The 26,366-nt window shown below is 39.1% G+C and overlaps 1 protein-coding gene across 3 annotated transcripts in view; it reads right to left on the bottom strand.

Moving 5' to 3' along the window:
* Window positions 1-26,366, bottom strand: part of TRPA1 (transient receptor potential cation channel subfamily A member 1) — a 65,113-nt gene that overhangs the window by 10,813 nt on the left and 27,934 nt on the right. For all 3 annotated transcript variants that reach the window (XM_021089237.1, XM_001926115.4, XM_021089238.1), the window contains 16 exons: window positions 25,755-25,863; window positions 25,428-25,573; window positions 23,795-23,931; window positions 20,835-20,883; window positions 18,814-18,913; window positions 17,659-17,759; window positions 16,522-16,691; window positions 16,271-16,435; window positions 14,391-14,505; window positions 13,308-13,474; window positions 9,996-10,089; window positions 6,026-6,085; window positions 5,151-5,249; window positions 3,093-3,163; window positions 2,117-2,279; window positions 1,211-1,300 (listed from right to left, as the gene is read on the bottom strand). In XM_021089237.1, the coding sequence (XP_020944896.1) occupies window positions 1,211-1,300; window positions 2,117-2,279; window positions 3,093-3,163; window positions 5,151-5,249; window positions 6,026-6,085; window positions 9,996-10,089; window positions 13,308-13,474; window positions 14,391-14,505; window positions 16,271-16,435; window positions 16,522-16,691; window positions 17,659-17,759; window positions 18,814-18,913; window positions 20,835-20,883; window positions 23,795-23,931; window positions 25,428-25,573; window positions 25,755-25,863 (1,836 nt within the window). The remainder of the gene's footprint in view (window positions 1-1,210; window positions 1,301-2,116; window positions 2,280-3,092; window positions 3,164-5,150; window positions 5,250-6,025; window positions 6,086-9,995; window positions 10,090-13,307; window positions 13,475-14,390; window positions 14,506-16,270; window positions 16,436-16,521; window positions 16,692-17,658; window positions 17,760-18,813; window positions 18,914-20,834; window positions 20,884-23,794; window positions 23,932-25,427; window positions 25,574-25,754; window positions 25,864-26,366) is intronic.

Here is a 26,366-nt window from a genome sequence, read left to right as displayed (position 1 = left end):
TGGCAGCTGTAGCTCTGATTAGACCCCTAGCCTGGGAATCTCCATATGCCATGGGTGCGGCCCTAAAAAAAAGACAAAAAAATAAAAATCAGACAAATGCAAATCACTGTTATTATCGTCATCAACATTCTTTTTTTTGGGGGGAGCTACACCTGAAGCATGTGGAAGTTCCCATACCAGGGATCAAACCCTCGCCACAGCAGTGACAATGCCAGATCCTTAACCACTAGGCCACCAGGGAACTCCATATCATCAATATTCTTTAATGCAAATATTCTTGTGTTCATATTATGTAACAAAGTAAACTCAGAAAATGAGGTGTTATATAAAAGTTATATAACTTATAAGAATTAACACAAAAATACATCAAAAAAGAATAATAGGAGTTCCTATCATGGCTCAGCACTTAGCGAACCTGACCAGTATCCATGGGGACACGGGTTCAATCCCTGGCCTCTCTCAGTGGGTTGAGGATCCTGCGTTGCCATGAGCTGTGGTGTAGGCTGGCAGTTACAGCTCCAACTGGACCCCTAGCCTGGGAACCTCCATATGCTGCGGGTATGGCCCTGGAAAAGACAAAAAAAAAAAGAAATGATCAACACCATTTATCAACCAAATCAGGACCTACAGTACACATAATTGACTTAAACCTTGGGTCTGATCTGAACTTGGTTCACCTACTTAAAGAAACAGAGTATAAAGTTAAAATTATACTATAGCATGTTCCCCGATGTCATCATAACTTGAAATTTTATCCAATAAAGAAAAGCATTCCTATTAGAAAAGGAATTCAAAGATCCATTTGAAATGGATCCTTGGGCCAAATAAGTTCCTTCTAAACAGTTACACTTAAAATTTTCAAATTCAAAATCTGTATGTTAGCAAAATATTGAACAGATATCAAAGAAAACACAGAAAAGTCTTTCATAAGTTCATCTAGAGCCAGGCAGACCCATATGGACTAGTAAACCTGAAACATCTCTTCTTCAGATAAATTAAGTGGGCACCATCTAGTCCAGAAGCTGTATCTAAAATCATGCAGTTTCCACATTTTGAAGAGTTTATGCTTAGTATTTCCAATATATATATATTCATCAAGCTCTATGATTTTATTCTGACAAGTATTATTTCAATAATAGTTTAGCAATTAATGTACATTCTCCATATTAAAATATTCTCAACTTTTAAAGATATAAAATGTATCATGTACCTGCTGGAAAATCTGGGCCACTTCTTTGCAATATCCAAATATACTTGATAACAAAACTAAAATCATACAGACATTTATAGTATATGAATTCTGAAGTAAAAAAAAGTGAAAGACAGTTAGTTATGAAGGATATAAAATAAAAACAACACTTTAAACTTCTTCATAGTTTTCACTATTAAATTTTTATCTTTTTTCTTTTGTTTCACTTCTGTGTTCTATCCTTTTTTTTTTTGCTTTAATCAGAAAATTAGTATGATGCCAATATACAAACAACACATGTATTTCATAATGTCCTTATTAAGAGAGGTTCAAAAATTGCCAATGGAATTCTAAAGGAATTCGAATCTGGAGACCTGTATAATTTTTTTAAACTATGGTAAAATACACATAACAAAATTTGCCATTTAAAGATGTTTACATTTTTACACATACATTTACATTTTTAAACGTACAATTCTGCAGCATTAAGTACATTCATAATGTTACACAATTATCACCACTATCGAGTTCCCTGACTTTTTTATCATCTCCAGATGGAAATTCTGTCCCCCTGCTAATATCACTCTCCTCTCCCCACAATCCCTGACAACCAGAAATCTGCTTCCCTGGATACCTGTTTTAAAGTTTTATACTTCAGCATTCAAGCTAGCCTCTCATACATGTCAGTTCCTCCGAGGTTAATTTATAAGCCTTACTTATTGACCTATTTATTTATATTCCCTGTCATTTGACAAAGGATTTTAGGAGGAACTGCTACCATATATGAATTTTGTGGGCTACTGGTATTAATCAAAGTCTTGATACTTCTGATTTATTATCTGGTTAGTATTCTGATGGGAAAAAAAAACACAATTTTGAAAATCCTTAATATTAAAAAGGCAATATATAAAAACCAATTGAAAATACCTTGGTGTCTAATATTTCTGAATGGTCACTAGTTTCATTGATGATTCCAGTTGAGTTGAAAGCCATACCTGGTCGGATACTGATCACAAGAAAGGTCATAGGCAGGAGGCCAAGACAGTATGATCCCAAGTTCATGACATGGGCTCTAAACCCATAAGCCCACCTACAAAACATAGGCAAGCCACAACTGAGTCATCTCAAGCACAAATATTTACTCAAGATACCTGCAGAAAGAGTAGTTATAATCTCTCTCAAAAAAGGATTTGATAAATTCACTGAACCTTGAAACCAAGAAGATCTTGGAATTTACCTTTTTCATTTTTAGAAAAGGAATTGCAACTTCCCAGGACATTATGACTCACTTAAAAAAATCTCTCACCAAGTAGTGGAAGAAACTTTAGCTCGTATCTTCTGACTTCAAGTTCAGTGCCCTTCCAGGGATATGCAAGTCACTTCATTGTCTACTAAACTGTGGGACCCAGGACTGCTTCTTCATGTTTTATATAACAATTCCCACACCAAAAAATATTGCATTTAATGCCAAAGATAAATAATATCAACATTTTCATTCTAAAATTTGCCTTTGACTTATTTCACTTTCAAGATGTAGAACATTAAAGTGGGGCAGAGGGAGTGGGAGGGACTGGGAGTGTGGAATTAGTGGATGCAAACCATTACATTTAGAATGGATAAGCAATGAGGTCCTACCGTATAGCACAGGGAACTATATCCAATCTCTTGGGATAGAACATGACGGAAAATAATATAAAGGAATGTGTATGTGTGTGTGTGTGTGTGTATATATATATCACTTTCCTGTACAGCAGAAATTGGCACAACATTGTAAAGCAACTATACTTTAATAAAAAAGTAATAAAATATAAAATATTAAGATACCACTAAGCAGAAATATTTAGAAGACATTTAATAAATTTAATAAGGGCACTGTTAAAAAGAAACATCACTTAATACCCACCATTTCATAAGTAAATATTCTTTACACACAGGGTGGTTGAGAAGCTCTATGCGGTTATGCTGTACCATCGCCTGAGAGATAAAGAAAGATCAATAAAAATACAATCACATTAAACTATTATCAACTAAGTTTTTTATTTGCTGGTTTTATAACTTTATTTTGATATGATAAAAACAATGCCTGGTTATTTTAGAAAATTTGAAAAATCAAAAGTTATATCAAGAGTATATTTTAGGAGTTCCCCTTGTGGCTCAGCGGTAACAAACCTGACCAGTATCCATGAGGACGCAGGTTTGATCCCTGGCCTCACTCAGTGGGATCTGGTATTGCTGTGAGCTGTACTGTAGCTAGGATTCCACATTGCTGTGGCTGTGGCCTAGGCTGGCAGCTGCAGATCCTATTTGACCTCTAGCCTGGGAACTTCCATATGCCATAGGCTACCCTAAAAAGCAAAATAATAATAATAATAATAATAATAATAAAATATTTTAAGGAGTTCCCTTTGTGGCTCAGCAGATTAAAAACATAACTAGTATCCATAAGGATGTGGGTTTGATCCCCGGCCTTGCTCAGTGGGTTAAGGATCCAGCATTGTTGCAAGTTGCAGTGTAGGTCACAGATGCAGCTCAGATCCAGTATAGCTGTGGTACAGGCCAGCAGCTGCAGCTCTGATTCGATCCCTAGCCCAGGAGTTTCCATATACCACAGGTGTGGCCCTATAAAGAAAAAAAAAAATATATATATATATATTTTTTTTTAAACCACAAGCTAGAGAGAAGCATTTTATACAGATGTTAAAATGCTTTGCATAGAGAAGATGTGAACATAAAGCTGGCAGTGACAACCTTATGGGCATAAAATCCACATGACCCTGCTTCCTTCACACTCCAAGTACTCAGGAAGCCTTCTAGACTTCACTTTGGGTGATGATTGATACCACAGTCTACACCAAAGCTTCCACGTAGGAAAATGAAGTCACTTAAAGTGAAAGTTCTTCATTGGTCTAGACCAGTGCTGTCCAATAGAACTTTCGCAGTGTTGGAAATGTTCTATATCTCACCTGTTTAGCCTTAGAGCTAGAAACCACATAGGCTCCCATGTGCTTGAAATGTGGCTACTGCAAATGAAGAAATGGATTTTAACTTCATTGTAATTAATTTTAATTGAAAGAGTCATAGGTGGTTCCATGACTATATTATATTAGAACAGACCTAGGTCCTTGACTATAATGTGCAAGTCCAACCTTCAAATACCTTTTCTTTGGCATGAACAGGAGTTTCTGTACAGCCAACATTTATACAAATGTGGGCTGCCATTCCGCATGGCCAAAAAATATCTGTAGAAACTAGTAGCTGCTGTCCTTTCAGACAGGAGCCCACCTGTTTGGTACCTGTTTTCTCTGCAGTTACTTGAGTTTGAGACCCCTGGCTTAGACTGAAGTAAGCCCTCTGCTTGGCTTTCATTGCCTCATCTGCTAGAAATGGAAAAGCACTTTTTGGAATAAAAGCTGGCTTGGAGCCAGTCTCTTGGGAAACATGTGGGTCCAAACTGGGAGTTTAGAGCCTGCTTTCAGATTGAGTTACCTCTTCCAGAAGAATCTAAGAGCTTCTGAGAGGTCAGAGTTTACCGTGGAGCCCAGTGGTTGGATGAACTTGGAATCTGACTGTAGAATGTCACTGGCTGCCTTTTGCTGTGGTTTCGACTGCTGGAAACGTTTAAATATGTATGTCTGTATTGAGGTGGGTGGAGGTGGGGGCATGTGCTGACGGTCAGCCTGTGTTGTCCATGTTTTATTGGATTCTGAGTTGGGCAAATTTAACATGACCGTTGGAACTGAAGTAATCAAGAGTATAGAACTTTAAGAGGACCAAATTAGAGCAATTGTAGGAAATTATTTCTTTAGTAAAAAAAGAGAAAAAAAGAGTTAGCCCACATGGCAGACATAGACATAAAATTATAAATCTGCAATTCTCTCTAGGCTCCTTCCTGAAAGTATCAAACCCAAATATTACAGAACCCATGTAGAAACTATCTGGATAAGGAAAACACTGGACTTACATTGAGGGTTGAAAGAGGCTCATATGTCACATCTTGTACAAGTGCTACTTTTTTGGTGAATTCTAATGGACATTGAAGATATCTGAAATTATACTCAATCTGTAAAAGACACAATTTTTAAAAGTTATAGTCTCGCCGAGACCCCAAAGGTAATTCTTAAGAGGTCAAATATTCTGCTGAAAATTAAGTGATTCAAAGAAAGTGAAGTCATTTCATCTGAAGAGAAGTAAAACAAGTCATTCTGTATTCGTGTCAAAAGATAAATGTCCTGGGCTATTTGATTGCTTTTTAACTCAGAGTTATGGAAAAAGATGAATTTTCAAAAGACCATTTCCATCTTTCAGAATTTCATTCTGTAGGCAATATTACCCAGGAAAATGAAAAGACTAGAAACACCCCTAAATAATGCCAAACAATTAAAATATTGGGAGAGGAGTTCCCATTGTGGTTCAGCAGGTTAAGAACCTGACATAGTGTCTGTGAGGATGCATGCTGGGTCTCTGGCCTTGCTCAGGGGGTTAAGGATCAGGCATTGTCACAAGCAGCCACGTCTGTCACTGATGTGGCTCGGATCCAGGGTTGCCGTGGCTGTGCCTGTGGTGTAGGCCTGCAGCTGCAGCTCCAATTCAACCCTTAACCTGGGAATTTCCATATGCTGCAGGTACAACCCTAAAAATAAAAATAAAATAAAATAAACTATTAAGAAGAAACTGAAGAACAAAGGAAAAACTCTCACACGAGTCAATAATACAATAATAGAACAAATGAACATAATTACCATCTTGTGAAATTGCAGAACTCTAGTAACATTTTTAATATTCTTTAAAGAATTATAATAAAATAAACTTTAAATTGTTATGATAAAAGAATCTTACGTGGTAGTCTGGAGAGGACTTGTCTTCTGTAGAGGGCATCATGCAGAAATCTAAAAGTACCTTTGAGAGAGAAAAAAACAGCTAAAATATTGATCAAGAGACTAGACAAGAAACAGGATTTGATTCCATTTCTAAAATACCACCAAGATAGCCCTTCCCCTCCCTTTGCTCCTGACCCTCAAAGATAAACTATAATCTATGTCATTCAGGAACAAAGTCTAAAATATAAAGTGTTACAAGTACCCCTGCACACCTTGAAATACTAGGTAACTCAGAAACATATCATAGACTTGAGAATGAAATTGAATTTACAGAAATTTGGGTAAGAAATATTCCAATGGTTCTATCTAAGACTCGATGTCTTTCTGGGCTCCTAGAAATATATCGATGATGAATGATTCCTCTGCTCAGCATCTTCCACTGATGACTTCCTGTTCCTACAAGATCTTTCAGCTGAGGAGTTTCCGTCATGGCGCAGTGGTTAACGAATCTGACTAGGAACCATGAGGTTGCGGGTTCGGTCCCTGCCCTTGCTCAGTGGGTTAACGATCCGGCGTTGCCGTGAGCTGTGCTGTAGGTCGCAGATGCGGCTCGGATCCCGAGTTGCTGTGGCTCTGGCATAGGCCAGTGGCTGCAGCTCTGATTCGACCCCTAGCCTGGGAACCTCCATATGCCGCGGGAGCAGCCCAAAGAAATAGCAAAAAGAAAAAAAAAAAAAAAAAGAAAGATCTTTCAACTGAGCCCTGAGGTCTTCCCATGGCCTAGGTCTCCTCTCCTGTATCACTCGGGCCTAGGGTGCTATGTTGGTGGATGTGGACACAAAGCCTCAGGGGACCCCATCTGTGTGCCCCTTGGAGTTCCTGAGGCATCTGGTTGACCTTGCCTACAGGATGCATGGGGCTGGACAGCACCCTGGAGGAGAGAAACAGGGAGCTGAGCCCAGCTGGGAGGGCACTTCTGTCCTGGCTGGTCTCAAGCACCAGAGGGACTTAAAAATTTCAAGAAAATCTCTGTTGGTAACCAGGTAGCAGTTCTGGGGGATCATAACAGACATCATGAAAAATAAAGCCAAGACGAGTCAGTAGTGCTGTGCAAGGTGGAAACAGAGGGGCAGGCATGGTTGTTAAAATCAGCACAGGCAAAGTGAAGGCGCGGCCACCTGGAGACAGGGATGTAGTGGGAGAAGGATTGTGTAAGTTACTCAAATGTGTGATGTAAGGCTAATGAAAAGACTTAATTCTCCCTACTTAAAAATACATTCACAATACTAAAATAATACTAAGTCCTTAGAACTAACTAGAAAATATAGAGTAACATGAAGGAGAAATGAAAAACCAATCCCATACTTGTGATCATTCTTATTAACATTTTGGTATAATTTCCTTTCTATGTTCCATATGTAAATATTTTTAACATATATTTGATACCATTATGCTGCAGGAAACGGCACTGCATGTAAACCTGTCTATACTTCTGATTATTCATTAGGACAGATTCCAACAACTGGAATTACTGAGTGAGAAAGTCTGAGATCGTTTTCAATCCAGAATACTTATATGCTCTTTAACAAGACTTTTTTTTCTTTTCTTTCTTTTCTTTTTTTTTTTTTTTAGGGCCTCAGGTGCAGCATATGGAAGTTCCCAGGCTAGGGGATCTAATTGGAGCTAGAGCTGCCGGCCTAAACCACAGCCACAGCAACACTGGATCCAAGCCATGTCTGTGACCATCCGAGCCATGTCTGTGACCTACACCACAGCTCACAGCAACGCCAGATCCTTAACCCACTGAGAGGGGTCAGGGATTGCACCTGCATCCTCATGGATACTAGTTGGGTTTATTCCCACTGAGCCACAATGGGAACTCCCTTTGATAAGATCTATGCACCTAAAATGCTGATCTATTAGAGATCCTTTGTGTTTCCAAACACATTTTAAAATATTTTGTTCTAGTTCTGTGAAAAATGCCATTGGTAATTTGATAGGGATTGCATTGAATCGGTAGATTGCCTTGAGTATCGTAGTCATTTTGACGATCTCGATTCTTACAATCCAAGAGCATGGTATATCTTTCCATCTCTTTGTGTCATCTTTGATTTCTTTCATCAGCGTCTTATAGTTTTCAGAGTACAGGTCTTTTGCCTCTCTAGGTAGGTGTGGGAAAAAAATAAAATAAAATGCTCATCTATGAACTGGCCTGGCTCCAATTTCCATCAGACATCCTAAAGAAAAAATGCACATAAAGCACTTAGCACATAGTGAGTGTTCAATGAGTAAATAAAAATATTAGTAGTAGTATCATCATCCTAATAACCACATAAGGAGTATGAAAATAGCAGGATGCAATAGGATAGTAAGTAGCCAATCACTATCCCAAAGAGCTTTTACATTTTACCTCTAATTTTTGTAATCACCTTGCAAGATCTGTACAGCATCACTGTTTTAGAAACAAAGAAAATGAGAAATGATGCGCAGAGAGGTGAAATGACCCACCTAAAGCGGCAGAGCAAGAGGCAGACCCAGGACTCAACCTCAGGGCCACCAGGCTGCAAATCTGGCCCCCTAACCTCTGTGTCACTATGTCTCACTGCCTCCTCCAGGATTTGAATATATTTTCCCCTCTACATGACATTTGAATTCATTCCTTTTTTCGATTGTTCTATATCTGTCTCAATCCTCAAATCCCAGCTTTCTCAGGAGGTCTTTTATCTGCATCCTTCAACACCCACGTGCCCAACCGTTCATGCGTATTTGACTTGGACTTGGCATCCAGTCATGTGCTGGGTGTGTGTTTCATCCAGCACAGCCACACATTCAGAGGCCCACAGAAGCCGGGCAAGTAGTGGCAATGAATGAACTGTGAGCTAATGAACTAAGAGCTCCTTCCCACTGTTCTTGAAATATTGGCTCTCCTTGTGCTGGTTTTTGTCTTCACAGTCTGGGCAGGGGCATAGAGAGAGAACATCTTTCTCTACTGCAAGGAAAGGAATTGCACAGGAAAGAGAAGACATGACAGCCAACACTGGGCATGAGAGCTGAGGATCCAAAAGGAAGAGCTGGGGTCTGTCAAATGGGAGAGCGCTTCCCCCAACTAAAGGAGGCAGCTGCTACTCAGCCCCAGGATTCCTGCCTATCACCAGATCTCCTGCTTTTTTTTTTTTTTTTTTTTTGTCTTGTCCTTTTGCCTGTTCTTGAGCTGCTCCTGAGGCATATGGAGGTTCCCAGGCTAGGGGTCTAATTGGAGCTGTAGCCACCGGCCTACGCCAGAGCCACAGCAATGCCAGACCCAAGCCACGTCTGCAATCTATACCACAGCTCCATGGCAACGCCGGATCATTAACCCACTGAGCAAGGCCAGGGCTCAAACCCGCAACCTCATGGTTCCTAGTCGGATTCATGAACCACTGCGCCACTACGGGAACTCCGTGATCTCCTGATTTTTCTTTTAATTAGAATATAGTTGATTTATGGTGTTGTATCAATTTCTGTTGTACAGCATAATGACCCAGTCATACACACACACACACACACACATATATATACATTTTTTTTCTCATACTCCTGACTTTTATGGGAAGTTAAACATCTGCATCTTTAAGGGAAGCATCTTGGTTTTAAATGTTCACAACTAATAAATGCAAATTGGAAACAATAATATACATGCCACTCCCCTCGCCCTGCCCCCCTCACCCCCATCTAGTGGTTTCTGCTCTAGCTTTGGATTGTTTGAAGAAAAGATCTCTTTGACATATTTTCCTATATTGCACATAAACACTGATAGGATTTTTTAATCAAAGTTAGGTCCTTCTCAAATACTTGTTGGCTAAATTCCCTTAAAATCTATATAAAACTAGAAGCAACTTTATTTAAAGACAAAAAGTACTAGGATTTAGGTTGTGATTACAACACTAAATCCTCACATTTTATTATATGTCAAGCATATACACAGAAGAAGTTTTGTTTTGAGAGCTTACTTTCATGCATTCAGGCAGATATTCTACCATTTCCATGACTGGACATCTATTGCTTGGAGAATAATGACTAAACGTCATTAGACATTCTTCCCATCTATAAAAAATAATAATAATAAAATACAATTCTTAATCCTCTGATCTGCTCAACAACAAAGCTACTAGTTGAAATTCAAGATTACATCTTTAGGAGAAACTGAATTAATTCCGGTGTAATCAATATGTGAACCAGGATCAATCCAAGAGAGTCTTCGTCCATTCATGGGAATTAGAAATGTAGGAAAATTCCAAGATGACGGTTATAATCACTGTTCTGTCTCTATCCAAGTGCCTTCTCAAGAAGGCAGGTTTTTACCTCGTTTTCCTCCTGAAGTCATGAAATGGATCGTATTTTCAGAGCTGGTCATGCTAGGTAGAGCTTCTCACGTTCACATACAAACAACAGCAACACAGTGCTGGGCACATGATACTTAACATGATACTTTCACCCAGGTATACATCATGTATTGAATTAAACTACAAAATAGCATGTATTTAATACATTCATATCCATAGGTCATGACAGAATAGTGCAGATTTGCCCCTTTCTTATGGCTGTCCCATTGGACAGGATAAAAAGGCATTTATGATGCCAAGAGTGAAATAAATCTACGACAAGAAGTAAAAAGAGCCCATTTATGGCCAAGATCCTATCTTTGTAACAGGAGGCTCATTCTCAAAACTACCCAAATGTTCTGTTAACCCTTTCAGTAAACTCCATCTAGAGTATATGCACAATCAACAAAAAAAACTTGGGGCTACACACTTGCGTTGACTAGTGTTTCCAAGGAATGACAGGCATGGGGTCTGGAGACTGCCCATGCTCCCAGACACGGGTCTGGTCTGCTCAGATAAGACACTGTTCACCACGGTGTCCACTCCTGGGTGACACTGGGCCCTGGTGCATCTCTATCTGCGATTACATGCACTAGTTTATGTTTGAGACACGTGGCAAACTACCCTCCAACTTCATCATTAAAACTCCTTAGAGTATGGTTTAAAAACCCACTACCGGAGTTCCTGTCGTGGCACAGTGGTTAACGAATCCGACTAGGAACCATGAGGTTGCGGGTTCGATTCCTGGCCTTGCTCAGTGGGTTAAGGATCCAGCGTTGCCATGAGCTGTGGTGTAGATTGCAGACGCAGCTCAGATCCCGCGTTGCTGTGGTTCTGGCATAGGCCGGTGGCTATGGCTCCAATTAGACCCCTAGCCTGGGAACCTCCATATGCTGCGGGAGCGGCCCTAAAAAGACAAAAAAAAAAAAAAAAAACAAAAAACAAAAAAACCCACTACCACAAAAGATTACATGTTAAAAGAAATTTCATATGATGGTACTGGTAACAACACGGATTTGCCCTAAGGAATATTTTCACCAACATCCAGTTTGGGGGGTTTCTGTTGGCAGGGGAGTGTCAGCTAAGTCCAGGTAGTGCAGGGCAGAGTTTACCTGACAATGGCCATGGTGCCATACACTATCCATGTCTGAACCCTGTGAGCCTCACAAGAGTGCTGTGAAGGTGGTCTGTGCTCCCATGATTTAGAAGTGCAAATGCAAGATCAGAGAGGTTAAGCAACATGTCTGTTGTCACCCAAAGAGTTCGTTAAAAATTTTATTTAAACAATTAGCATTAAAAAATTGTTTTTAAATTTTATGGCAATACAGTGGCATACAGAAGTTCCCAGGCCAGGGATTGTATCTGGGCCACAGTTTCGACCTATGTCATAGGTATAGCAACACCAGGTCCTTTAACCCACTACTCTGGGCTGAGACTCAAACTCACACCTCCACGGCAACCCAAGCCACTGCAGTGGGATTTTTAACCCACTGGGCCACAATGGGAACTCCTAAAATACTGATTGGCTTTTTGGATCTGTCTCCTAAAGCAAAGGGAATAAAAGCAAAAATAAAGAAATGGAACCTAATGAAACAAAAGCATTTGCACAGCCAAGGAAACCAGCAACAAAACAAAAAGATAATCTACTGAATGGGAGAAAACATTTGAAAATGATATGACTGATAAGCATATATAAACAGCTCATACAACTCAACATCAAAAAAACAACCTGGACATAAGACCTCTATAGACATTTTCCCAAAGAAGATGTGCAGATAGCCATCAGGCACTTGAAAAGATGCTCAACACTGGTAATTATCAGAGAAATGCAAATCAAAACCACAATGAGACTATCACCTCATATGTGTCAGAATGGCTATTATCAAAAAGAACACAAATTACGAATGTTATTTTTGTACACTGTTGGTGGGAATGTAAATTGGTGCAGCCAATGTGGAAAACAGTATGGAGGTTCCTCAAAGATTAAAAATAGATATGATCCAGCAATTCCATTCCTGGAAATATATCCAAAGAAAACAAAAACACTAACATGAAAAGACATGTGCATCCCAATGTTCATAGTAGCATTATTTACAATTACCAAGATATGGAGGCAACCTGAGAGTCCATCAACAGATGAATGGATAAAAAGGATGTGATACACACACACACACACACACACACACACACACACACAGGAATACTACTCAGTCATGAAAAAGAATGGAATTTTGTCATTTGCGACAACATGGATAGACTTGGAGGGTGTTATCCTAAGTGAAATAAGTCAGACAGAGAAACATAAGCACTGCATGATAGCACTTAGATGTGGGATCTAAAAAATAAACTAGTGAATATAGCAAAAGTGAAAGAGACTCACAGATATAGAGAACAGACTAGTGGTTACCAGTGGGGAAAAGGGAGGGAGGAGGGGCAAGATAAGGGTAGGGAATTAAAGAGGTACAAGCTACTATGCATCAACTAAATAAACTACAAGGTTGTATTGTACAACAAAGGGAATATAGCCTACATCCAAAAAGAAACATATAGGAGTTCCCTTTGTAGCTCAGTGGTAATGAACCTGACTAGTATCCATGAGGACGTGGGTTTGATCCCTTGCTGTGAGCTGTGGTGTAGGTCGCACTGCACTACTTGTGGTTCTTAACCCGCTGAGCCACAATGGGAACTCCACAAATATTTTATAATGACAATAACTGGAATATAAACTTCACAAATTATGAATTACTATGTTGCACACCTGAAATTTATATAATATAGTACAGCCACTATGCCTCCATTTAAAAGAAAGAGAAAGGGAAAAATAAAATGTTGATTGACAGCTGACACCTTTATTCTTTTTCTCTTTCTGCCTCCTTTTGGGTTTAAATAACCTCTGATGCCAGAGGACACCAAACGATGGTGGGAGGGCTGGCCACATACCTTTTGTTCCGGATGGTGGTGAGAACCACCTCCTTTCGCTTATTGTGAATTGCCACGTGCAGGAAGGAGGCCCGCTGCTTGTTCAGGATGATGTTGGCGTCGTAGCTCAGGAGCAAGGCGACAGCTTTGGCGTGGCCCTCCCTTGCCGCAAAGTGAAGCGCAGTGTTCTTTTGGGGAAAAGAGAACACGGAACATTTGGTGACAATGGCTACCCATCCTTTGGCTATTTTACTGTTTTGTTTCACTGTTGAACAGCTTAAAAGAGATTATTGATGAAACTAACCATCTAAGACCAAATACATACAATGTAAAACTGGTGTTTGGAATCAAGCTTCAAAATAACAAGTTTATGGTACAAGTTGTGTATGGGTGGGGGTGAGGAGAGGACAGTGTCTGTGTGTGCATATATGAATTCCAAGTGGTTTGTTTGGCTTATTTCTTGAAGTGGGACTATTCCATCAGGACAAAAGACAAGCTTTCTGGGTAAGGATGCCGGGATGAAAAAAAGAGGAAGAGACTTCTGCGAGATTAATCATCTAGTAGAGCAGTGGTTTCCAGAGTCTAAGTTTTCACAGGCTTGTCATGTCTTTTTTTTTAAATCACAGATTTCTGGAAGGTTGTTACTCTTTAGTTTGGTCACATAAAGACAGTTTGAAAAGCAATGACAATCTATCTCCATCACTTTATGGAAGAATGTGCATTTCGATACTCTCTCCAAAAAGGGAGAAAGAACATCATAGCGGAATAAAGGAAATCTTTTTGAGTGAAATACACTTCGTTTTAGGGAAAACTTAACCCCCACCTTTTTCCTTTCCCTCAGTTCACCAAAGAATGGTCAAAGTTTTATCCCCCATCCCCATGGGGCTGTGGACAGGCCTCCGCGAGACTAAACCCACCCACCCCTTGGTATCGTCTCCTTATTCTGTTCCCCTTCAACTCATTAAGTGTCTGTGTAGTAAGAACCCAGTGAAAGGCTGTGAATGGGGCAAGGAAAGGAAGAGGGTGGCCAAGGAGGTTTCTTGCAATATTGGGAGTTTCTTCTATGCCAAGATTTGGGGTGGGTGTGAGGAACACAGTACGTACCCCTTCGTCATCTAGCCGATCTGTGCACTTCATGTTAGTGTCAAGAATGACCTTCATGGTCTGAGTGTACCCTCCCAAGGAGGCATGATGCAGAGCAGTCCAGCCATTGTGGTCACTGGTCAAGAGTTAAGAAAAAACGTGTACATTCACTGAACAGATGCAAGTGGGAGGGGTGCCACCCATTTGAAAGGTGGGTCTGGAGACCAAGAACAAATGCAAATCTGAGATGGCTGAGTTCCAGCCACTAAATAATGTCCTATATATTTATAAAAGATGAGCTAATTTCAAGCCTATTTGGATAAAGGCAGTTAAAAGGTACAAGCTCCCAGTTATTAGATAAATAAAGGATGTAAATTACATGATAAATGTAAGTACCATGGCTGTAATGTTTTAAATGAAAGTTAACAGAGTAAATCCTGGAGTTCCCATCGTGGCTCAGTAGAAATGAATCTGACTAGCATCCATGAGGACGAAGGTTCTATCCCTGGCCTCTCTCAGTGTGTTAAGGATCTGGCATTGCCGTGAGCTGTGGTGTAGGTAACAGACACAACTCGGATCTGGCGTTGCTATGGCTGTGGTGTAGGCCAGTGACTACAGCTCTGATTTGACCCCTAGGCTTGGATCCTCCATATGCCTCAGGTGCAGCCCTAAAAAGACAAAACAAACAAACAAACAAACAAACAAACCAGAATAAATCCTGAGTTCTCATCACAAGGAAAGAATTTTTTTCCTTTTTTTTTTTGTATCTGTATGAGAGTAGATATTCATTAAACTTACAGTGGTAATCTTTCCATGATGCATGGAAGTTGAATAACTATGCTGTACATGTTACAGTGTCAATTATAGCTCAGTAAAATCAAAGGGAAATTAATAAATAAAAGTATATAAACACATTAAGAGTTCAGATCTGAAGAGCTCTTTCCTCTTGTGCTTTCGATGATGCTTTAGAAAATGTTTGTCCTTTGTCACAGCAGTTCAAGATGTAAGTACAGTGAAGGCTTGACTTTTTTCCAAGCTAGAAAAAAGGTGTGGTATCCCCTCACAAATTAATTTTAGGGCCAGTGAGCAACTGTTTTAGGGTGCAAAAGCCACCTCGCTATTTTGGTTATGATGTAATTAGGCAACACCGCTCAGGCCTGGGTCCACTCGTTCACTTCTCAGCTGCATCACTGCTTGGCTGGGATCAGTACTCTGATAGAGAAATGTGTTTTTAAATGTTAGCCTAATGAGTTTTTTGCTACCACCTTGCTGAAATTAGAAATTAGCTCTGCTTGAAATTAGAAATTAACTCTGTAAAACTTTTCTGGGTTTTCTTTTCTTTTTTTTTTTTTTTTTACAAAGATGTCATTTAAGGTGCCACCTTTTATTATGCTTAATTATTTTAATCTGGTTTTGTTCCTTGTGCCAGATTTCCTATAAGTATAATGAAGTTCAGGAAGTTTTTGTCTCATGTTGTAGTTTAAAGGGAGCATTTTATGTCCATCATTCATCAGATTGACTGAAAAAGTAGAGTCTTCAATGTGTGTGGTGTGTCTGGGCACAGCTTTATATCTGCATAGACAGATGACAACATGACGAAAGAAAATAAGAGGAGTTCTATTTTGAAGGTTCTAGAAACACCTCCACACAAAGCCATTTAATCTTTGACCTTGAATAAGGGTGTCAACCCTATAAACCTCAATGTTTTCATTTGTCATCGGGAATAACACTGACTTCCCTTTCAAAATTTGAGAAGTCATACCTGTTTTCAGTATTAAGTAAGATGGGTAAAAATACTTAATGAGATAGAAAGTTAAATATCATAATTAAAAATAAAATAGAAAAACAGCCTAAAAATGGCTAATAACAAAGGATATATAAATATATATGTATAACCTCACCTGAGAAATAATGCACCTTTTTTCAGAAGAAGTTGAACCACTTTATCATGCCCATTTTTTGCAGCCAGGTGCAAAGGAGTCATTCCGTGAAGGTCACCTTCATTCAAAAGTCTCGTGTCACTCATGTCTTGTAAGAGCCTCTGACAGGTATTGATACGCCCATAGCTTGAAAAAAAATACGTTTCCTATTTTCAAAGCAAATATTAAACGGAAAGGAGACATGCTTGTATGTCACTGAAACTGACCCTTACCTGGCTGCAAAATGCAGGGGTGATTTCTTATCTTTGTTTTTGGAATGAATGGACACATTGAAGTCAAGTAAGTTATTTACAGAGACGGGGACCCCTTGTCTACACGCGTAGTGTAGAGGCGTGCACCCGTCATTGTCTTCATCCATCACCAGCTCTTTAATATGTTGCATCTGGGGAAAAAAATTTGTATTCTAAATGGAACTCTGCTACAATGCTAATACAATGTTTCTCAAACATATTTTCCAAGGGCCAATATGTACACCTTGAGGGTAGAAATGTAAACACCCTAAAGGGTATCTGAATAAAATAAATATGGGTGATGGTGCAGGCCCTGTCTGTCTCTAATGCACATTACCATATTAAGATTCTGAGAAACTAAGAGTAGGAAGTGCATTGAACACTTTTAACCCAGTGCTTTCCAAATGTCTTTGACCTTGAGACAACCCCCTCATCCCTCCCTTCACTAACACTTTAGCCCTTAACTTAACCTTAAACTTAACCCCTAACACTTAATAGCTTCATGCTAATGTATTCTGTTAGGCAAAAGGGATGAGGTGTTAGAATTAGGGTCACTTTATCTTTTATACGTATATTAAATAAAAAGCAAATGGCAAATGAGCAGCTTAATCTAGAAACATTTTATTTTTTAAACATTCAAATATAGATTTTTGATTCTTTATGTAAGACACTGACTACGTTAAAACCGTTTATTACAAAAATAAGAGGCACTTCAGATACACCTAATAATCATTCAATAAGCATTAGCAAATATAAATATGGAAATAATGTTTTCAGCCTGTCAACAAGCATGTTGAGTAGTTTTTCTTAATGACGATGGAGTGTGGCTGATTCACTCATGTAGTTGGCTTTTCCATTGATATGCAATTTGTAACAGGTCAGAGTGAAGGAAAATCAATTTATTATAAAGGAGGATATATGGCAACCATGTATAACTTGGAAAATTTATCCCAATGTAATTTATTATCAATTGTAAATAAATATTCAAATATAGCATCTTCACTTAAAAACAAAATTTAAATTCCAGAATCAGCCTTCAAAATAATAAAAATAATAATAAACAAAATCACTTTACTCTCAGTCTAACTCAGTTTATGGAAATCTACATATATGTATTACCTGCAAAAACTCAGGTCGCAAATTTTTTAATCCGTACGGTTGTTGTACAGTCAAATGCAAAAAATTACGTCCAAGATGATCTTTTATGCCTACACGGGCACCTAAAAAAGAACAACATAAATATAACATCTATTTATTTATTTAAAGCATGACCTAAGGTGGATTTTCGATTTAAGAAAATAAAAGATTTTTGACTTAAAACTTGGAGTTCCCATCGTGGCTCAGCAGAAATGAACCTGACTAGCATCCATGAGGATGCAGGTTAGATCCCTGGCTTCGCTCAGTGGGTTCAGGAACCGGCGTTACCAAGAGCTGTGGTGTAGGTCACAGATGCAGCTCAGATCCTATATTGCTGTGGCTGTGGTGTAGGCTCGTCATGGCAGCTCTGATTTTACCCCTAGCCTGGGAACTTCCATATGCTGCATGTGTGGCCCTAAAAACAAAAAAAAAAAAAAAAAGAAAAAGAAAAAGTCTGCCAATCCTTAAATTACCAAAATCTTTATTTAGGTAAGAAAACTAAACATATTTTTTAATGTATTTACCTTACGGTGTGCGTAGGTGTGTAAGGGGATGGTGAATGTGTGATTTATTACAATAATTAATATATGAGGTCTCACCTTTTAAACAGAAAATATAAATATAGAGAGACAGGAGATCAAAAGAGAAGAGGAATAGGTAACTTTTCTTTGTTATCATAGTGGGTTAGTATCTAAAATGGGATGTTACAGTACCTACATCATGTAGGATTGATTGACTGAGATTATGTAGATAAAATGTCCAGCAAAATGCCTGGAGTAGAATTCCCTTAAAAATGTTATCTATTAATGCTCCTTTTTTTTTTTTCGGCCACACTTGCAGCATGGGGATATTCCCGGACCAAGGATCAAACTCGTACCACAGAAGCAACCCAAGCCACTATGACAATGCCAGATCCTTACCCCTCGTGCCACAGAAGAACTCCCTAGTATTGTTCTTAAATGATCTTTTCAAGTACTGCTCCCTACTGGACTGAAAATCACCCAAGACCTGGGAAGTATTCCATTTATCTTTGTATTCACAGCACCTGGCCCAAAGCCTGGCTCACAATAAATGGATACTAAATGTTTGACCACACTAAGTAGTAGTCTAAAGGCCTGGCTCAGCCCATCTTCGTACCTTTAGAGAGAAGCAAATTGACAATATTCCAGGAAGCGGAAGCGGTGGCTAAGATAAGTGGAGAACGTCCTTCAGAATCCGTGCTATCAATATCTGCTCCCTAAAATAAAAGTCATTTAATAAAGAGCTTATGAACAGGCAAATCAGCTTCCGTTACAATCTATAAGTTGTGTATTCATTAGGATACAGTGTCCAAAATATGGTCAGCACTCAAGCATATAATTTCTTGAATTTCCCTATAAGGCATACAATATATGAATCAAAGGGGAAAAAAATCAAGGCATTCTTTTATAACTTCAACAACAAAAATTCTTCTACATGGTAATCTGTTGACTGAGATCTGGCAATAGATCTATCTTATTGCTGAAATCATAAAAATAAAAATTTTGATCTCTAGTACTAGTTTAGTTCCCACTAAAAAGATTTTTAAATATGGATGATAAAAAAAAAAATCTTAGTTTATTGTGCTTGTAATTCTAATGCATTCACAAGAAATTGTTCACTTCCATCGCCAAGACAGTGGGTCCTGGGAGCTCTCATCACAGGAAAAAAAATTTTCATAAGCTTGAATGGTGACAGATGGTAGCTAGATTTGCTGTGGTGATCATTTTTCAATGTACACAAATATTGAATCACTATGCTGTACACTTGAAACAAACATAAGGACGTATGTCAACTATAACTTAATAAAAAGATGTATGTCAACTATAACAATAAAAACTGTCTACTTTTTTAAAACTACTTCATCTGAAATTGATGAGCTGAAATCATTGAATTGAAATCATTCTAATTCTAAAGTAACATTTTCGCCAAATATTTAAGAGAATTTTCATTTAACAACTCACATCTCATAGATATATATTTTAATGACTAAGTCAATATTTACTGTTACATGCTATAGTTATAATATTTGCTGGGACAAGAAACAAAAGCTTTTTAAGAGTTCATGCAAAGAATTCTATCTTTTGGACAGTGTGATAAACATAGCTTAAACCCCAATTATAGACATGACCCTGCTCTTTTGGGATCCACTGAATACAGATGACCATGGCAGCAGTATCCCTTTCAGAGCATGGTGGTGGTCAGTGAGGTCCTGCCACAGTCTTCTTGCCAGGTGAAGAGATGGCTGCATTTGCAGGAAACCGTGCATGACAAAACTATGGTATATAATGAGTCTTCCCAGGATTCTTCTATGTAAATATGACAATTTCAATAGTTGCTATAGACAACAAATACATGTGAAATACTACAAGTGGGACAACATTCGTTACTGATATGGTGGGGCTCGAATAAATACATAGACTTTATAGACTCATCTGGGCAAAGGGCTTACTAAAATTTAATTCAGAAGCCAATTGATGCCACTTCTAAGGGTGAAAAAGATCTTATGCTTTCACTTGTAACAAACCTTGGACAATATTTTTAATTCTTCATTTTTCATTGTTTGAGAACTGGCACCTGAGGCAGCTGGGATAGAGGATTATAATGGGAGGTGAAGGTCACGTGTGCTTCCACCTCAAAGCCACTTGTGCTGAAGAAGGGTCAGTAGAGCACCAAGCCTGACGGTCTCTTGAGACCAGTTCATGGAAGAGCTTTCCTTGCCATGGAGCTACCCACTCCCCACACTAAAAGTACACTCTGGTACTTCCTGCTTCCTGGAAATGAGGTTTGGCCAATATATATAGTCAAACAAAATGCACTCTATTTGTGAATATTGTGAAGGTAGCAATCATCTTTTTCCCCCTCTGGTTCTATTGAGGTATAATTGACATATAGGACTATGCAAGCTTAAAGTGTATGGCATAATAATTTGACATATCACATAATGATTATCGCAGTAAGGTTACTGAACATTCATCACCTCAGATACAAAATTTTTTGCAAATGTATTAATCACCTTTTTGTAGGCTTTTTGCAAGAAATTAAAATTTGGTTTATTTTTTAAAATTCACAGTTTGTAATTATGTGATTTTTCAGCTATAAATGGTAATAAAAAATCAATATGTCGATAGAAGAGTTACCATTGAAATTAAGTAGTCTGCTAGTTCATGGTGATCAAATAATGAGGCTCTGCAAAAAGAAAATTATAAGCATATAAGGAACAATTAATATAAATATATAAAATAAAGTTACTATGTTCAGAATGTGGACTTAAAGATCATTTAATAACATGATAAGGGGGAGGGAGAGGGATGGACTGGGAGTTTGGGGTTAGCAGATGCAAACAATTATATTTAGAATGGATGAGCAATGAGGTCCTACTGTACAGCACGGGTAATTACTATCCAGTCTCTTGGGACAGACCATGATGGAAGATAATATGAGAAAAAGAATGTATACATATGTATCACTGGGTCACTTTGCTGTACAGCAGAAATCAGGCACAACTCTAGTAAAAAAAAAAAACGTGAAAATGAAAAGTACCATGATAAAATACTATTTTTTCTTCTTTTCTTTCTTTTTTTTTTTTTGCAATTTCTTGGGCCGCTCCCACAGCATATGGAGGTTCCCAGGCTAGGGGTCTAATCGGAGCTTAGCCACAGGCCTACGCCAGAGCCACAGCAACGCGGGATCCGAGCCACGTCTGCAACCTACACCACAGCTCACGGCAATGCCAGATCCTTAACCCACTGAGCAAGGCCAGGGATCGAACCCACAACCTCATGGTTCCTAGTCAGATTTGTTAACCACTGAGCCAGGATGGGAACTCCGCCACGACAGGAACTCCCCATGATAAAATACTAAAGAATTAATAACCTTTCAAAATCTATAACTGATTCTGATTAGGGTAACTTTTCAAAGAATAATAGAGAAAGATCAAATACATCAAAAGATTTTCTTTTCATCTTTTTTTTTTTTTTTTGGTCTTTTTTTGCCATTTCCAGGGCCGTTCCTGCGGCATATGGAGGTTCCCAGGCTAGGGGTCTAATCAGAGCCGTAGCTGCCAGCCTATGCCAGAGCCACAGCAACACGGAACCCAAGCCATGTCTGCAACCTACACCACAGCTCAAGGCAACGCCAGATCCTTAACCCACTGAGCGAGGCCAGGGATCGAACCTGAAACCTCTTGGTTCCTAGTCGGATTCATTAACCACTGAGCCACGATGGGAACTCCTCTTCTTCATCTTTTTGTAACCTACTTTCTCCATGTAAAACCATCATAAAGAAGTTCTGAAATGAAGAGTAAAATCTGTTCTGAGAGTTTAAAATAAAAGACTAAGGAACTGACTGTTACCCTTGTAACTATGAAGGATAACAACAGTTGCATGCAAGGTGCACATAAAATTCATCTGCAGGGTTCAACATGCCCCCTTTTTGGCAAAGGTTAACAAGCAGTGTTAGTTTTCCTAAAGTTTTATGAAGCCAAAAAATGATGGGGAGAACTGAAGTCAGTTGGTACCATCTCATAACCAGCCATAAGGCTAATGTTAATGAATAAAGCAAATAAAAATTTTCGATCTGTATAAAAGCATCACCATAACAAATGTAACACTAATGATTTAAAAGTTTATGTTTCCTACTGGAAATCTTGTTTCTTCGTTCCTATTCATGATTATCTGAGCTTTTCTTAACCTTCTGTGTATGAATCTCAGACTCAGCTTGCCAGTTTTCACTCCCAATTCACAAGAGGTTGCATTATAAATTATATTAAATGAATTTGGTAATTTTAGGAAATAAATAATAATATTAAGGCCCCATTTGATTCATTCTATATCTTTTCAGTCGAGAGCTTTGCTACTCGTGGGCTGCAGACTGCTGAGATCTTTGCACTGCTGTATTCAAAGCAATGGTAGCCTGAAGAATAAACTTTCCTTTGAAGCTAAAGATAAACTCAAGATAAATTCACTGGCTATTAGAAGGGTATTCCAGGATATTTACAGATCAGTATCAGGTTCATCAGAATTGGACTGAAATGGCTCCAGAAGTCTTCGGCCAAACCAAGTTGAGTATGTCCAGCTGATTTCTCAGCTAAGGATGGATTCTTTGGTCAGGTAGTTGGGTCTGTAATCCTAAAATCATTCCTTCTTATGCACATTTGTATATTAAAGCCCTAATTTTATTTTGCTAATGTGCACATTCATACCTCATCTTCCCAGTAGAGCCAGATCTTGTGTCAGGTGCTAGAATTTCTTTTTCCCCAAGGGATGTGGTGGGTTTCTTGGTCCAGTTATCTAGTGAGACTATCTCAGCTCTTTTCTGTCATTTGAGGATTGCAGGTGTGTGTGTGTGTGAGAGAGAGAGAGAGAGAGAGAGACAGACAGACAGACAGACAGACAGAAAGACAGAGAGAGACAGAGAAGGCTTGTCTGAGACACCTCTTTCACTCATACAGGTAGGGAACATTCAGTCTTGACTTCCCCAAGAACTGAACTCAGTCTACACTGCCTGTTTCCTGTCCTAGAAGCTAGTAAAGCCTACAGTTTCAGATGCTTTTCTCTGATGTGTCTTTCTGTTAAATTCAACAAAAGTATTTATTTTCTTTGGAGCTTGGCTCTCAATCCCTAAAGATACACATGTGTCCTGAGAACGTTTATGTGTAATTGTGGGTCTAAGTGGAAATGGACATAGAGTAGGACAAGTGGACCTTCCATGTTTATCTGCCTCATTACCTTCACTGAAAATGAGGATAGAACACACAAGAGGAACCGGAACAGATTAGAAAGGGCTTAAAAAGCCATGTATGTTGACCTCCTGAGCATGTAGGAAATGTATCTTGAGCCTAGAAGCCCTAGTCTAAGAGTTGATCCAGAATATTCCACTGGAGGTGTTATCCTATGAACATCTACTTAACATTCTACTCTATTCCAGAGGAACATAGAGATTCCAGTTGAACCATAGGATCTTGGTTATCTCTGCTCTTTTCTTTTGAACCACAAAAGAAACCTACTTGCTACTGTAAGTGCTAACTTTTCCTTGCAGGGTATAATTAAGGACATGAAGACTAAAAATCTGTCTGCAGAAGGATAGATAGGAGACTTGCCTGTGAAGCAGCGTTTCCTGATTTCCATCCACGGCATTAATAATATCCTGGCTGCCCGAATAGGATGATACCATCAGTTTAACAATCTCGGTGGCTCCCTGGGTGGCCGCAAAATGAAGGGCAGTGCACTTCCCTTTCTGTAAAGAGTTTTGATATCAGCATCAATCAATACTGAAGCCCCAATTTCAGGATCACACCTAAACAGTTGTTTTTCTCCCCAGGCCAATGAAATCAAGGAATATGCAATTTTTAAATTTTACTTATTTATTTTTATTTTGTTTTTTTTTTTTGAGGGCCGCACCCTCGGAATATGGAGGTTCCCAGGCTAGGGGTCCAATTGGAGCTGTAGCTGCCGGCCAATGCCAGAGCCACAGCAAGGCCGGATCCGAGCTGTGTCTGTGACCTACACCACTGCTCACGGCAACACTGGATCCTTAACCCACTGAGCGAGGCCAGGGATCAAACCCACAACCTCATGGTTCCTAGTCAGATTCGTTTCCACTGCGCCATGATGGGAACTCCTTGATTTGGGGGGGGGGGTGTGTACCTGTAGCATATGGAAGTTCCCAGGCTAAGGGTCAAGTCCCTTAATCTAGGCACTTCATGAGTTACCTGGCATTTCTCCACTTGAGGTTTCTGACCCAAAACAGAGAGACAAGTCACACACTAGGTCTGAGCTTCAATTTCACTGATGCCAGTGATGTCATTCATTGAAATTTCTGTTTCTCTGATTGGCCCTTTCTCCCTCCCTTCCTTCCTTTCTTCCTTTCTTTTTAGCTTTTTAGGGCCACACTCATGGCATATGGAAGTTTCCAGGCTAGGGGTCAAATTGGAGCTGCAGCTGCCAGCCTATCTCACAGCCACAGCAAAACCAGATCTGAGCCTCATCTATGACCCACACCACAGCTGATGGCAATGCCAGATCCTTAACTCACTGAGCGAGGCCAGGGATCGAACCCACATCCTCATGGATACTAGTTGGGTTCATTACCACTGAGCCACAATGGGAACTCCTAAGGAATATGGAATTTAAGGTGGTGAACAGTAATCAGATTCAGCTATCAAAAGGCAGCAGTATAAAAACCATAACTAGCAATTTTCCTTCCTTGCCACCTGACAGCTCTTGACAGCCCTGTCAGTGCGTTTGACAAGTGTCATTATCTTTACTATATCTGTATTTGTGTTTACAATTGTCTTCATAGCTCTTGAAATTCTTTAGATAGATTAAAATTTGTTCTGCTTCTGCATGAACAGCAGGAAATATTATCATTTCAATCTAAATTAAATGTCAAAGAGCTGTCAAGCATTTTGGCAAACAACATATGACAACTCTACAGTCAAAGTATTGAGGAGGGAGTGCCCGTCATGTCACAGCGGAAACAATCCAACTAGGAACCACAAGGCTGCAGGTTCGATCCCTGGCCTCACACAGTAGGTTAAGGATCTGGCATTGCCGTGAGCTGTGGTATAGGTCACAGATGTGACTCGGATCCCAAGTTGCTGTGGCTGAGGTGTAGGCAGCAGCTATAGCTCCAATTTGACCCCTATAGACTGGGAACTTCCATATGCCACAGGTGTGGCCCTAAAAAGCCAAAAAAAAAAGGGGGGTATTGGGGAGAATATGAACCATTACCTCCATCAGGTCCAACTGGGCACCATTGTCCAGGCACATTTTAATCATTTCCAAGTCACCGCTTTGAACAGCCATGTGGAGAGGGCTGACTTTCCTGTTGTTTACAAAGTTGATGTGAGCTACTCTGCTGTACCCATTCTCTTCACCTTTAGGAGAAAATAAAATTCAACATCATACATATCATAAAGAAATAAAAGGAATTTTTTAAAGAAAAGGTTTTTAGACTTAGATGCCCACGTATGACTTCTATTAACTATTTTTCAAATTAATAGCATCCACCAGAATAGGCATCTTTATATTATATAATGGAGGAAAGCCTCTACTCACCAAACTTCAATATTATTTCCATGCATTTTTTGGCACCTGAGAATGCAGCCTGGTGAATCGGGAAGCATCCCCACTTATTTGATTTACATGGCTTGGCTCCTTTATTTAACTGGAAGAAAAGAAAGGACAAAACAAGTCAAATGACACACATTAAGCCTCAGATGACAAGAATGGGCAAGACTTTATATGCCTCTCCTAGACCTTTTCACTACTCTGTGCCTTTGAAAAACTATGTGGAAAAGCTTCTTGTGATATAAAATCTAGGCAAGAAGGTAATTTTGGAACTAGGCTAAGATTCTGAAATAGAGACACTTTACATTTTCTTTCTGTAAAAAATTTTATTATAGTTGATTTAGTTGTCAATTTCTGCTGTACAACAAAGTGACCCAGTTATACACATATATACATTCTTTCTCCCAAATTTTCTATCATGTTCTATCACAAGTGGTTGGATATAGTGCCCTGGTCTCTTTATATTTTCTAACGATGAAGTAACAACATAGACATCAAAATATCAAACTGCTTCCCCCAGCAAACTAAAGTCAGCCTATTTTTCTGTGGAACTAAAGAGTTTTTTTGTTTGTTTGTTTTGTTTTTTTGTTTTTTGTTTTT

Source organism: Sus scrofa, chromosome 4 (genome assembly GCF_000003025.6).
Source record: "Sus scrofa isolate TJ Tabasco breed Duroc chromosome 4, Sscrofa11.1, whole genome shotgun sequence".
NCBI lineage: Eukaryota > Metazoa > Chordata > Mammalia > Artiodactyla > Suidae > Sus > Sus scrofa.
This window is presented reverse-complemented; position numbering and strand designations above follow the sequence as displayed.